Consider the following 14802-nt stretch of genomic DNA (forward strand, 5'->3'; position numbering starts at 1 on the left):
AATTTGCGCTTCTTTAGAAAAAACATTTTTTCAAGCTGAGCTTCATCCCTCACCAAGTTCTTTGTAGATCTGTAAATGGTAAATGATTTGTATTTATATTTTAGTGTTTTCTTAGTCTTGATGACCACTCAAAGCACTTTACTGTTTTGCCATTCACCCTTACAGTGCATCTATTTCTCCATCACTCATACACTGCTGTCAGGAGCAAAGTGGGGTTCAGTATCTTGCCGTTTGGCACCCGAAATGGGTTTGGAATGGGATTGAACCGCCGATCCTCTGGTTAGTGGATGGCCCGCTCTTCCACAGCAGCCCAATAATACAGCAACAGTGCTGAAAACAGCAACATTTACAACCTGTCTGAATATCTGGCCACCATCAGATTTTGTTTTTGTTGCGATATCATGTCACATAACAGCAATCAAGGTAAGTGCAGTGTCATCTTTTAACTGAGAAATTGGAAATGAGACAAATGAAACAAATTGGGAGGAACTTAAAATAGTTCCACATTTTTTATGGGCCATTAATTCTTGCTCGTGCTGTTAATCCAATCATGGTGATTGTTGGTTTTCCAGGAGCCCAAAATCGGCCCTGAATAGCCCTGAAGTTGTCCTTAAAAACAGAATCCAGCTCACCTTCCAAAAACACTGTACTTAACTTTGCAGATACTGTCTTCTCTGCCTGTTCTCATCGACACCTACCAAACCAAACACAGTGCCAATCTAAATAAATGACCCCAAACCCTGGAGAGAGCACACGTTTGTTGACCTTTTCTATCTCCAATTCCTCAGAGGTCTGTCAGGATCAACCAAACCGAAATTCTGTGAATTCTCAGCAGCTGCTTTTGAGCTGACTATGGGCATGCTCATAAATAAACATTTGAGGCTTGTTATATCATTTAGGCACAAGTTATCGCTGGTTATCACTCAGCAGGAGGAAACCACATTATAGAGGAGAAACTCCTCAGCTCTTGAGTAACCCAGCTTCACTTGGCCCACATAAAGAATATTTGTGTGTGTTTTTGACCACAGATCCAGCTACATTACTGGACAGAAAATAGCATTGTTTAACCAAAATGTTGCTTAACACAGTTGGATTTACGTGTGTATCTCATCTCACACAGCCCCACAGTGGAGTCAACGGATTGTTAGCAAGTACATCAACAACCCAAACTAATAAAAACAATAACAAAAACCAAGGCCAGATATGTGTTTACAGAGACGTCAGGAAGTCAGTTTGGTTAACTGATGAGGCTGCATTATGAAGGCCTGTGGGCAGGATGGAGGAGGCTGTGTCCAAAACTGTATCTAATTAAATACAGATTATACAATACTTTACTTTCAGTTGTGAACCTTAGCGTCTCAAGTGTTTTGGCCTTGTAATCAATGATGCAGGCCGAACTTGAGGGTACACTGAGGCTAAAGGTAAATCTGACTGGCTACTGGCTTGTATGTCAGTAATCTGAAAGCCATGTGGCATGCTCAGTAGATCAGACATCATTACCTCTATGCCTTTTTAAACTAGCGCATTCTAATTGTAGAACATGGAGAATATCCCTTGTATGTTCTACTGCACTAATTAATGCCTACTGCCAGTTGATGTTATCGGTTGTATCGATGTCGATGTTAGGGACATGTCTTCAGTTGTGTACCTTAGTGTCATCAGGTGTTTCAGCCTTTTAATCACAAGACACCCTCTTCTAAGGCAGACCAACAACAGGTTGATCAGACCTGGGTGCATGTCCCTAGCATCTTGGGGCCCAGTTGGGATCTGTCCTTCTGATCCAGAGCCATTGGCTGCAGTGTGTGATGCTTCTTTTATGGTCTGGCGCAGGGCTTGTCTGTGGATTCCCAGATCTCTGAGCAACCTGATGGTGGATGTTGCAAGGAAACCCCTGCAGCCAACCCTAACTATTTCTCTTCAGCCACGTTGCTCTGCCTCAAATGCCATGTCTGCATACTTCAGCCTTTTCCTCTCATTCGCTTCAACAACATTATCCTACCAGGGTACTGTCAATTCTATTAAATAGATGATGTGCAGTGTGTTGGACCAGAGTATCAGGTCAGGTCTTGGGGTGGTAGTTACAATATGTGATGGGACTGTAAGCCACTGGCCCACGTCCACCAACATCTCCCAGTTTCGGGCTTGCTCCAACTGACCACTCCTGGTCCCAGGAGGAGGCCCTCTCTGTCCCTGTTCCCCCTCTCGGACATATTTGTCCTTTGAACTGCTTTTGATGTTTGATGTTCTCTTCGTTTCTATTGTTGCTGCAAGGCATTTGAGTACCTGGTTGTGTCTCCATGTACATGAATACCTACCTTGGGAAAGATGTTACAACCAGTGAGGATGTGCCTGAGGGTAGCTGGAGTTGAGCATAGTGGGCAGGATAGATCCTCGTTCAGACGCTGCTGTCGATTTTTTGGGTGAGGGAAGGACATCATAGGTTGCTTTAAGCAGGAAGCTAATCCTACTTGCTTCCATTCCCCACAGGTCCTTTAAGCTGATCTTTCGTTTCTCCATGCTCTCCCTTTTTATCCACTGCCCTTGTCTGGCTTGAGTGACAGCCTTTGCACATCTTGCTGCCTCTTCCTGACGCTGAAAAAATATTAAATAAATACATTTCTTACTTGCTTTTCTTAAAAAAATTACATAAATTTCTGCATTTGTTTGTCATCAGGATTATGCAAAAACTAATGCACGGTTTTCCACAAAGGTTTGTGGTAAGATGGACCAAGAAAGAACCCATTTAATTTTGTTGCAGATCCAGAGAAAGGGGCGAATCCATAACACCACTTTCTTTAACATTTTTATATTTTCACCAATATACCAGGGGAAAAAGCATGGTTTTTGATTAAAAAAAGCTATGAGTAAGTGCTATTTGGTGCAACTTGGTTGACCTTAAGTGGGGTGTGCCATTCGAGTTATAATTATTTTGGTATCGTAAGGTTTTGCTTGGAGAAGAACGAGAGAATGTGTGTGCAAAGTGGTGCAGTCTATGGATTAAACTCAGTTTCTCAGCTCAGACATGTGGACAGTATTTCTTCTTCAAAACTACCACCAGAAAATGATAAAGCTGAGAATTTCAAATTTTGGCTTTAATGCAAGACATATCCTTACTTACTCATGGAATAAAAAAAATAGAATCACTAACTTGCTAATTAATGGAATATTGATTTTAAAATGGAACGTAATTGAGTTGGTGGCTTCTTATCCTATCATATAAAAAGGATTTAGTTATCTGAGGTTTATATGAGTAAGAAGAGATGATTACAAACTGCAAAGTGGGACAAAGTCTCCGATGAACATCCTGTGAGACAGTAAACAGTCTGAAAAGATATTAAAAACTAGTTAATGAGAAACAAAAGCTGAACAGGAAATAATTAGCACTGGGGTCAACAAAAACAGAGCAAACTAACACAAGTTCATTACTAAGTCTTTCTATTTTTTTGATTTAGTACAGGAGGTCCCCACCTCTGACCCTAGCCCTTCAGGGTAAAAAGCAGCCAAGACAATGGAAAGTCCCATCCAGAGTTAATAATATTATCAATCATTCATAAGTTACTCATTATCACTAACACCATATGAGCAGATAGAGCTTTCCTCTCTCAGAGGCGTTCCAACTTTGTTTAATGCCCAGGGTATAATGAAGGTCTAAACACTGCCATAGAAATAATGATAATAATAATCTCATGGTGAAGCTTCACATAGTAATTATACATACACTTACAAAACAATACAGTACAAATTCGCCGCTGCACTTTCCCTAGGCCACATGCCAAGTGTGTCAGCCATTAAGATGAATGGTCCACGAGATATGCGTTCCACATACAGGACAGACAGACAGACAGACAGACAGACAGACAGACAGACAGACAGATGTTTGTGGAATGAATCGGTAGATGCCTTTGAAAGTTTATGGCAAGAATTTTTTAGTCGCCTTGTTTCCTTGCTGTCATTACTGAAAATCATGAAAACTCAATATTAGTTGTTGCTTCAGCCATTTCCACAGGTATTACAATGAATATATCAAAGCGGCCCCACTGAGGCCTTATATGTTTGGGGCTCCGATTTTGGTGCTTTGCCCACTGATAAATCAGTTTCAGCTTGTTGGCCTTTTGTAGTGAGTGAGTTTGAGGTTGTGAGTTTGTCACTGATTTTTTAGTAAACAAGTCAGAATTATCTTGCAGAATCTCTGACTTGAAATTAATATTTCCCACGATCCTTGACACGTGCACTTGGAGGCCGTCTGGGAGAGCTGTACAGGTTATTCAGTCGATTCTAATCATGCTCACACACACACACACACACACACACACACACACACACACACACACACACACACACACACACTATACGTTTCTGTGGAGAATCAGCTGATGTGGGCCCCCTGTTTCTGTGTGTGTCCTTTAATGCCCGATCAGCCTCCCAAGGCAATTATTCTTGGAGAGAGTGTCTGTTTGCAGAACTCAAATCATGCTCTTTCCGTAATCCCTTCATTTCCCTCTCAACAACATGTGGCAAACAGCTTGTTGCCTTTGCCTCGCTGACAGGGAAACCAAATCAACACAGAGAGACACTGAGAGAGGGAAGACTATTATTGCTTTGACTTGCTTCATCTGTCTGGTTTTTAAGTTGTCCTGAATATATAGCCTTCACAAATTCCCTGTGGAACTATGTCAGGACATATCTAATACTAAAAATATTTGTCTGGTAATCTCAGTAAGTCCATTGTATTAGCTTCGCTACACTGGCTTCCAGTTAAATCTAGAATAGAATTTAAAATTATCCTCCTCACCTTCAAGGCCCTTAATAATATGGCACCATTATACCTCAAAGAGCTGATAGTACCTTATCAACCCACTAGAGGACTGCGCTCCCAGAATTCAGGCTTACTTGTCGTCCCTAAAGTCTCTAAAAGTAGAGTAGGAGCAGAGCTTTCAGCTATCAAGCTCCTCTCCTGTGGAATCATCTCCCACTTTCAGTTCGGGAGGCAGACACCATCTGTACGTTTTAAGAGTAGGCTTAAAACCTTCCTTTACGATAAAGCTTATAGTTAGAGCTGGTCCAGGCTTGTCTTAGACCTGCTCTTAGTTATGCTTCTATAGGTTTAGAATGTCGGGGGACACATGACACACAGAGCTTCTCTTTCCAGCTTCTCCTTCCTCTTCTCAATCCTTATCACATCAAAGAAATTAATATCTCATCAATACATGTTACTGACTTGACTTCTTCCCCGGAGTCCCTTTGCCTTATTGTCCGCAGATCCAGGGCCGCGTGGCTGATCATGACAATAATGGCGGATCCTGTATCGTGTTGGCATCTGATAGTGGTGGTGGACCACGATCGAGGTGGCAGCTGATGATGGATCCTGATGGACAATGACTGTGGACTATAATGGCATCCGATCTTGATGGTGGATCATGATCGTGGTGGCTGCTGACCATAGACTATGATTGCAGCAGGACTGCTTGATATATAGTATTTCTCCTCGGATCCTCGACCGTTACTGACAATAATCCATCAATTCATTGACCGCCAGTTATGCTTCAAAATGTTTATTCTTATCAATGCTGCTAAAACCCTTATCTTTCTGATGTTCTCCTTTACACTTGACATCTATTGCACTTCTGTCCGTCCTGGGAGAGGGATCCCTCACATGTGGCTCTCTGAGGTTTCTACGTTCTTTTTACCCTGTTAAAAGTTTTTTTTAGTAGTTTTTCCTTGCTCTTGTTGAGGGTTAAGGGCAGAGAATGTCACACCTTGTTAGTTTAAAAAGGCACAGAGGTAATGATGTCTGATCTACTGAGCGGGCTACATGGCTTTCATAGTACTGCCATACAAGCCAGTAGACAGTCAGATTTACCTTTGGCCTCAGTGTACCCTCAGGTTCGGCTTGTAACGCTATTGCAATTAAAAGCCTGGAACACCTGATGACACAAAGGTACACAAATGAAGATATGTCACTAACATCCACCGGAGTCTGCATGAACGGGACCAAAGGTGTTATTGATGTGTAAAGCCCTATGAGACAAATTGTGATTTGTGAATAGGGGCTATACAAATAAAATTTGATTGATTGATTGATATAGTATGTTGTTTCAGTGGTACAGAACATTTTCAGTGAAATAACTTCACTGCTGATATTTATATGTTTTAATGTTAATATGTTTAATATGTTTTAAATGTTTTGAGTGTAAACTTGAAATCTTAAGACCGCACTAATTGGAGGTGTCTCTTTGGATAAAAAGCGTCAGCTAAATGACATGTAATGTAATATAATGTAATTGTTGGTCACATTAAACCAAAATCCTGAATTTGTCTCCCGTGCTCACTTTAGTGGAAACTTTGCCTCAATTTCTTATAATTTCATCAAACTGATGGAATGTGACTACATAGTTTAAAACGTGTTTGAGTTCTGTGGCAGTGGATTCAGGAGGTCCCATCCAACGACGTGCTGCTGCTGTGTGCACTGAACCTCTGTATGCAGACATTTCACATAATGAACATTTGCTGTTTCCATTACAGCATTCCATTTCCAACGGTTTTAACATGCACATGTAAGTATAACAAAAATCTAATCAAATCAAATTGTTGATCGTGGATAATTTCTCTCCTATAAATGAAAATTGGTTGCTTTTGATAAAATGTATTGATGATGACTTGTATGACTTGTTTAACCTGCCTCCCCGCCCCCGAGATCAGCTGTTAAGCTCCGTCGCAGAGTGATGACGTAGAATCCCAGTGCCCGGCGCTGCTGTGGGTTGTGGTTGAAGTGAAGCAAACGAAAGGTGGGGATTTCCTCCGTGAGACAAACCGAGGGCCCGACACGGTGAAGCTGCGGGTGAGATAGAAAGTGGTGGAGGTGTGGACGCTGTGACTTGTAGGTGTTTTAAGAAGAAAACCGAGCCTGGTAGCAGCAGGACAGTGGCTCACCCCCCCTCCTCTTTTACTGAAGGCTTCGTTTTGTACAGTGTTCGTCTGTGTCGTCACCAGTTGAACAATAATATGAGCATGAATCCCTGGATCAGGGGACGTGAAAGCTGTCCAACAACATTTATAAGCACTGATTTACGATACAAAGGAGCCCTATGGTCACACGTGCTAGATTACTAACTGCTAGGTCTCATCAGATTGCATGATAACAAATAGAAACTGTATTGCTAACTTAATCCTGTGACAAAGTTGCAGACAGCTGAATATTAGTTGCATTTTTATGAAAAGAAAAGTTAAAGACAGTTGAATTAGTTGGATGTGTTGAAAAGCATTGCTTAGCTGAAAAACCTGCAAGCCAAAGTTGAGCCGAGGTTTTGAAAGTTGAAGTCTGTACCTAAAAGAGTTGAAATGCAGACTCAACAATCGGGGGAGAAAAGATGAATCCTGATTGAAGCAAGATTTCAGAATTAGATTCAATAAATTGCTTTAAAACCATCTCAGCTAATTGAATGTGGGAGCTGAGAGTGGATCATGTCGCTGAAACAGGATATGCGTACAAAGCTGAACGTAGAAATAAATGACTTAAAACCGCTCTAAATGAATGAGGTGGTTCACATAGAAAAGTGTGTGTGGCGGTAGCAATTGAGTTGAGGATCATAATATCAATGAGCTTTCCCCACAGGGATAATAACAATGTTTATTTAATCAGCCACTCAGCGACACCTGCTTGTATGTACATGCAAAATGAAGCAGACATGACCATTTCAAAATCATCGAGCTGGAGATGCCTGTAGTCAATCAAGTCTGTGGGGCTGCTTCCAGCTCCTCTGTTGTTAAAGTTTGTGGAAAAAAATCCATTGAGCACACAGCGTGAAAAAGCACAACGTTGTTTATAAATTAGCTTTAAATTGTGAGTAAACTTTAATTGTGAAGTATATGATGTGGGAGCTACAAGAGAAGTATAAGCATTTCTTAAATGACATCATTTGAAAGTACATTGTGAGGATTATCTAGTGCTGACATCATTGTGTGAATGACAGACGTCAAGCTGAATGTTTTGATGTTTGAATGGTTGAAATTGGTGGAACTACTGTATGGTAGGAGTGGTTGAAGACTGAAGAAAAACACATGGAAAACAATCATGTGAATGCTGAATCAGCTGAATCTGCTTTAGTCTGTTGAATATCCACCTAAGTTCACCCAGTTAAGCAAACGTTAAGCTATATGCTGCAACGCTTTTCCCCTTTTCTGCTGTCCTTTGAGGGTGAGATGCACACTCCTGCATGAGAAGAAAGTCACACCAAATTCCATTTAACGATTACGTTTATCCAAATACAGCTTCCATAATCACCAATGATTCTCTGAGGACAGAAAAACTGAGGTCATGGGTACAAGTCTTAGCAAAAGTAAATCAAAATTAAAAAGCAGAAACAATTAGTCAGTTAATCGTGGATGGACGGAACACAGATCAACTGAGTGATTATCATACCGGCAAGATGTCAGGCTCTGGTGACAGCTTTTCCATTGTGGGGATTATCTCCTTTACCCTGTTTTTTTTAAGGCTGCCTGCAACTAATAACTAGTTAGACTATCAATTATTCTGCAGCAGTGATCCAATTTAACATAGTTACATTACATACACTGAAATTGAGATCAGGACAGCCGAGTGGAAGAACTGACATCCCTGCTGAACACTGGAACCAGCCAATCCACCGTTTGGAAAAACTTCTTAATATAAACCATCCCCACTTTGTTGAAATTTAGAAATTTTCCCCCCAAAATACAGAAGACATGACCTCAGTGTCCTCACTAACTACATTTTTTTCCAAATGAGATTTTGGTCGTACTGCGCATATATTTACTTGTGAAGCAGGTGTGAAAAGGATGTTGTTAAAGATGAAGCTTCTGTTGTGCTCTGTAGAAACATGTGTCTGGCTGAGTTAGGAAGCATGCTGCTGTGGTCAGTCATTAGTATCCAGCTAACTGAGGTGCAAGTTTCTCTCCTTCACCCTGCTCAGCCTGTACTTACACCTAATGAGAGGTTGTGTATTAGTGCATTACAGTGCTTACAGCGCTGTGATAACACGGTCTGCGTGGAGCTGGACTAATCATTTACAAGAGCCCTGCTCATTTTGGTCTTTACACGACCAAATGGCACTAAGGAAAACCAATGTTTAACAATAACATAATTCTCCTTCTAACATGAGGTCTGCGCATTTTTCAGTGAAGTGAACAGATAATTAATGCCTCACTTTTTGGCTCGCTCAGGTTACACAGTAAATCACTGTAGCAACACCTCGCTGTGTGAGCAGACTTCCATGAATATCAAACTTCTAACAGCCAACACAACAGTTTGGATATTCTGTAACTTTCCAATAAAACAATGCTCACCAGCAGCCTTATCATCAGAAATAAGCTAAGCTGAGCAACATCGTCACAGTAACGTGATTGACACGAGGTCCGACACTCCTCAGGCTCTAATTGGTTGTTTAGAAATGGGAGCATTGAATTCTCCCTATAACATGTCATTGCTACAAGCATCAGCCATCTTATCTAGTCTCATCTACTACTTTCAGGACATCGTGACAGTTTTAGCAAATATGACAACATTTTATTTTTGTAAATGTTCAATACTAATAGTAATGTTTTCAGTGCTGTCTGATTATTTTTCAGCAGGATTATAATCTATAATATATAATAATGTGATTTGAAAACTGAACCAACTTGCACCAAACTTAGTAGAAGGATGAGATCTGGATCATTTACTGATAATTTGAATGTTAGTGCCTCCATGCAGGCAACTGTCATAGCCAAAGTCCTTGATTTCAGACAAAGGTAGTCAAAAAGCCTCTAATTTTGAGCAGATGAACAGTTTTAGCTGACATTTTAACATCAAACAAACATGCTCTCCTTCTTTATTTCAAATTTTGAAAAGGCAAAAATAAATAATAAATAAGAATTGAAAATTACATTAAGAATCAGTGACCAGATAATTAAATAGGTGACTCAAGTGTTTGATAGCAGTTGAGTTCACAGTTCTGAAACAGCAAACAGGCAGACCTTGTGTGTTTCCTCTTTTGGAGGCCTTTAGGTTTCTCATGGCCAAGCCTCATGGGGTCCCTGATGTTTGATCCACTCTCTGCGGACCCTCAATATGTCTTTTATTCTATCTATAATTTAATTCCTCTGCCCCCTGCTGAATGCTGCTGCATGGATAAATTCACAGCATATCAACTCATTGCTGTAAAACCAGACCCATAGTCAGGAGGTTGAGTCATTTAGCTGGAAGCTGGAAGCTGTGGTGAGGGGAGGTGAAGCGTCGGCTGAACAGCAGGCTGCAACAAATGCCAGGAAAATGATGTAACAGCAGCGGGAGTGATGACAGGTTTGCACCAGCTCTGTACACCTTCACCAATTAGGGCTGTCAGCTCACTCTGCCAGTCACAAGTTTGTGAACAACCTGTCTTTTAGTGTTTCACTGTTTTGGGTAACATCTGAAGCGACATGCTCATTACAAACATCCTCAGGAAAGAACAAACAAAATCAGGACGACTTTAATTTGATAAAAAAAGACACGGATCCGATTGAAAATGGCCCAGTGAAGAAGGACTTAGGGAATTTAGCATTATATTGTCCGACTTATTGTTCATGTTTCTATCAAACAGACCCGTAGTAACTCAGTATCCCCTGTTTACAGTTATCATTTCCAGTAAGACTCATCCAAAAAATGGAGTTTGCCACTGGAAATTTGAGGAACTTCTTGTTTATTTTGGCTTAAAGGAGACATATCATATGTCATACGTCATAATGTATTATGTGTATGTGGCCTATTGTGATTTTTTTGTGTGTTTTGTGTTTTGTTGAGGATAGGAGCTCCCTTTACCACAGACTTAGCATTTTTTATCTTTGCTGACCTTTGTCCTAGTTAAAAATACACACAAATTATGTGAATGAAGTGATGACAAGAACCGATGAGAAATTAGGTTTCACGTCATATTTTGCAGCAACGAATAACCCCAAAACATTCAATTTATAATGATATGAAATGGTGAATGCAAGAAAGCATCATATTTAAGTGGCTGAAAATCTGATAACTATAATAAATTAAGCGGTTTCTTTAACCTTGTCTGTTTTTTTTTGTTGTTTTTTTTGCAGAGATGCACACCTCAGTGCGTGAAATTGATGTCTCCTCTCAGCCTGACTCCACCTACTTCCTGCGGGTGGACTGGAGGGGGCAGAGCCTAGGTTCAGGCTTCCAGTTGGTGCTAACTGATGGACAGGGAGCATGGAGAGGAGAAGGTAAAGACCTAGCCAAGCATGACCTCACAGCACGTCTTCACACGTTTTACACGTCTGACATGACGGATTTTCACTCGCCTGATATATGGACAACCTCACCTGTTTGACCAAGCACACCTTTCTCACTTCACCTGTGCTCATTTTAGAGAGCACCATCGTTGACCTTCTCAGCTGCTCTGACAGTTACAGCCAGCCGTAGATTTATTAGTGTCCCCTACAACAGCCTGAACCCTCTCATGCCAAGATTCTTCAAGGAGCTGGAATCCAAGCTGGCTTCATGCAGATCCTACAGGATCATTACAGACATCCATTTTGTAACTCATGCCCAAGGATTATTACTGCGTGAGATCTGGGAATTTACAAGCAAAGACAAACACTTTTCTGCCACTGTCCTGAAGCAGCAGCACATTGAGTGTATAACATAGTTTACAAAAACATAAAGTGAATTATAAAATACATAAGAGCCAAAGCATAATGCAAGAGCTATGTCCCATAAGCATACAATTAAAACTAAGTGGTGGATTAAATTTCTTAATAAATGAATGCATAAGTCATTTTCTAAAAGAATCTTGCCATTGATCACAACCTAATATTCCAAATAAGTTAGAAGGTCTGAGAGTTTGTGTTCCAAACACCTCCTGTTATTCTCTTTTTCTTCGCTGAAGTAAGTTTTGATTGAGAGTTCCACATTGTGTATTCAGAGATTTCTCTCTCTGCGAACCACTATTTGTTATCTTGTGTGATTGCGCACTATAACCTGTTAGTTTTAACAGGTCTCTCCTTTGACCTTGGACATCAAAAAGGTGCTTTCACTCACATAACAGCGTCTGGAGGCATGTTTTCCTTTCAGCAGCCTTTTCTCTGAAGGCTCACGCTGTTAGTGTGAAAGAAATCCTAACAGCACCTCAGGATCCAGATGTTTCTGAGCAAGAACTGTTGAGATGCAGTCACTGCATTTGTGATGTAATATTTTCTTATCCATTGTTGACTTTAATTTGTTATCAATCAATCAATCAATCAAATTTTATTTGTATAGCCCATATTCACAAATCACAATTTGTCTCATAGGGCTTTAACAAGGTGTGACATCCTCTGCCCTTAACCCTCAACAAGAGTCAGGAAAAACTACTAAAAACCCTTTTAACAGGGTAAAAAGAACGTAGAAACCTCAGAGAGAGCCACATGTGAGGGATCCCTCTCCCAGGACGGACAGAAGTGCAATAGATGTCAAGTGTAAAGGAGAACATCAAGATAAAGGTTTTAGCAGCATTGATAAGGGTAAACATTTTGAAGTATAACTGAAGGTCAGTGAATTGGTGGATTAATGTCATTAATGGTCAAGTGTCTGAGGAGAAATACTATGTATCGAGCAGTCCTGCTGCAATCATAGTCCATGGTCAGCAGCCAGCAAGATCATGATCCACCATCAAGATCGGTTGCCACTATAGTCCACAGTCATTGTCCACTGCCGCCATTAGGATCCATCATCAGCTGCCACCTCGGTCGTGGTCCACCACCAGTATCTGATGCCAACACGATAAAGGATCTGCCTTTATTATCACGATCAGCCAGCACGATGCAGAATCCGCCATACTGGATCCACCATTACGACCTCTGATACGTGATCCACAGATCCTAATCCACGATGTGGCCGCAGCCGCGGCCCTGGATCTGCGGACGATAAGGCAAAGGGACTCCGGGGAAGAAGTCAAGTCAGTAACATGTATTGATGGGATATGAATTACTTTGATGTGATAACGATTGAGAAGAGGAAGGAGAAGCTGGAAAGAGAAGCTCCGTGTGTCATGTGTCCCCCGACCTTCTAGACCTATAGCAGTTATATAATCGATATTGTATACATATCATTTTATACAGCCTTACTTTTTATGTCATCACCTCAGCAAGACTCATGACAGTAGATATGTTTGTGCAACTGTCCATCCCAGTCTCCAGTAGGCAGCATCTCAGCAATAACCTAAAGAGATTTTTTTTTTAAAGGTTCAGTGTGTAAGATTTAGGTGAAAGGGATCTATTGGCAGATATTGAATATAAAATAATCCTAGTGATGTTTTCACTTGTGTGTTTCATCAAATTGTACGAATTGTTGTTTTCTTTACCCCACAATGGGCCATTTATATTTAAAAACTTAATATTTACATCAGGAGTGGGTCCTCTCTACGGACGCTGCCATGTTTTCTTACAGTAGCCCAGACTGGACAAACTAAATACCTTTTTGAGTTTTTATAACAACTGTAGCTACCACAGGTTCTCTTTCATTTTTGGAAGGGGAGGGTGAGGTGATGGGCATTCAGCTGCAACATGCAACTTTACCACTAGATGTCACTAAATTCTACACACTGAACCTTTAAATTTGACACAAATCTTTAATTGGACTCAAAGAATAACTAATCACTTAGTTAGTGGTCACCCGTCCCTCACCAGACATGATTTTGACCACAACAACAGGATTTAATGTCCAAATTATGTCAATTTATCAGAAAAGTGTTGAATAAGCTGGGATTGTGTTTTTTTCTTTCATTTCCAAAAGGTCAAAGGTCAACTTAACTGTAACATCATAATGTTCTGCAAAACACTCTTCTGGCCATTATTTAACACTATACATCAGGAACACAAGCAGAGACTGTGGCCATATTTCCTGACTCTGGACTGGCTGGTTGATTCTAGTTCTCTGTAGTTCTGTTGCTGCTGCATGACAAACACTCAGGGTTCTGTTTTAATGATCTAAGCTCATGGTCCAAAGCTCATGGCACAAGTGCAAACCAAACCATTTTTTTCTATTTAATGACAGGAAAAGGTTGCTGCACCAGGTTCCAAAATATTTTGTTTACACCAAACGTGACGTGACTAGCATAATGCGACCCAGACAAGGCTCCAGAGAAGACAAGGAATTGAGAATACGAGCTTTGTGTGTCTCTTGATTGTCTTGTGGACAGGGTGCTGGCTTCTCTGGCAAATCCACAAAATGCTCAATGCAGTAGTTGTAATTACTTCAGCTAGTATTCTTCCTCTTTTCCAGGGGAGAACAGGCAAGTATTTACAAGTTGTGTTACTCACTACTATACTTACTACTCACACGTGTAACGGCAGTAAACAAAAATGGTCCTGCGGCGCACATCGTGAATGTAATGTGACATTAAAATTTGCTTCACGTTTGATCTCTTAATTAATCCTGGGTGTGTTTTGGGCGGAACATGCTCACATCCCCTTTAAAAGCCAGGTACTCCTGCACCTCGGTGGATTGATATTATAATGTGGATATATATATATATATATATATATATTTATTTAAAATTTATTTTGCAATAATTATTGATATTGTTTTATTGCCCTACTTTAAAATAACTTTGAAATGAACACATTGAGACATCTCTGTACAGCCACTGAGCACGATAGGTGACTGCAGACTAGGTTTTCGCCATTCGCTTTCCGCTGCTTCAAGATAGCAATGCACCAGCAATGCGCCTGATCACACCTCATTTTAACATACTCATGGGTGCTCAGATGCACGTTGCTGCAGTTGCATTTTAATAATGTATGTGCTGGATGGAAAGA

General features: G+C 40.7%; 1 protein-coding gene across 4 annotated transcripts in view; it reads left to right on the forward strand.

Moving 5' to 3' along the window:
* Window positions 1-6713: 6713 nt before the first annotated feature.
* The window catches only part of xrcc4 (X-ray repair complementing defective repair in Chinese hamster cells 4), a 30701-nt gene continuing 22612 nt past the window's right edge, over window positions 6714-14802 (forward strand). For 3 of the 4 annotated variants that reach the window (XM_034602850.1, XM_034602847.1, XM_034602849.1), the window contains exons 1-2: window positions 6714-6838; window positions 11086-11229. In XM_034602850.1, the coding sequence (XP_034458741.1) occupies window positions 11088-11229 (142 nt within the window). In that variant the 5' untranslated portion in view covers window positions 6714-6838; window positions 11086-11087. The remainder of the gene's footprint in view (window positions 6839-11085; window positions 11230-14802) is intronic. The other variant, XM_034602848.1, reaches the window with a different exon arrangement.

The sequence above is a fragment of the Hippoglossus hippoglossus genome, chromosome 12, assembly GCF_009819705.1.
Source record: "Hippoglossus hippoglossus isolate fHipHip1 chromosome 12, fHipHip1.pri, whole genome shotgun sequence".
NCBI classification, from domain to species: domain Eukaryota; kingdom Metazoa; phylum Chordata; class Actinopteri; order Pleuronectiformes; family Pleuronectidae; genus Hippoglossus; species Hippoglossus hippoglossus.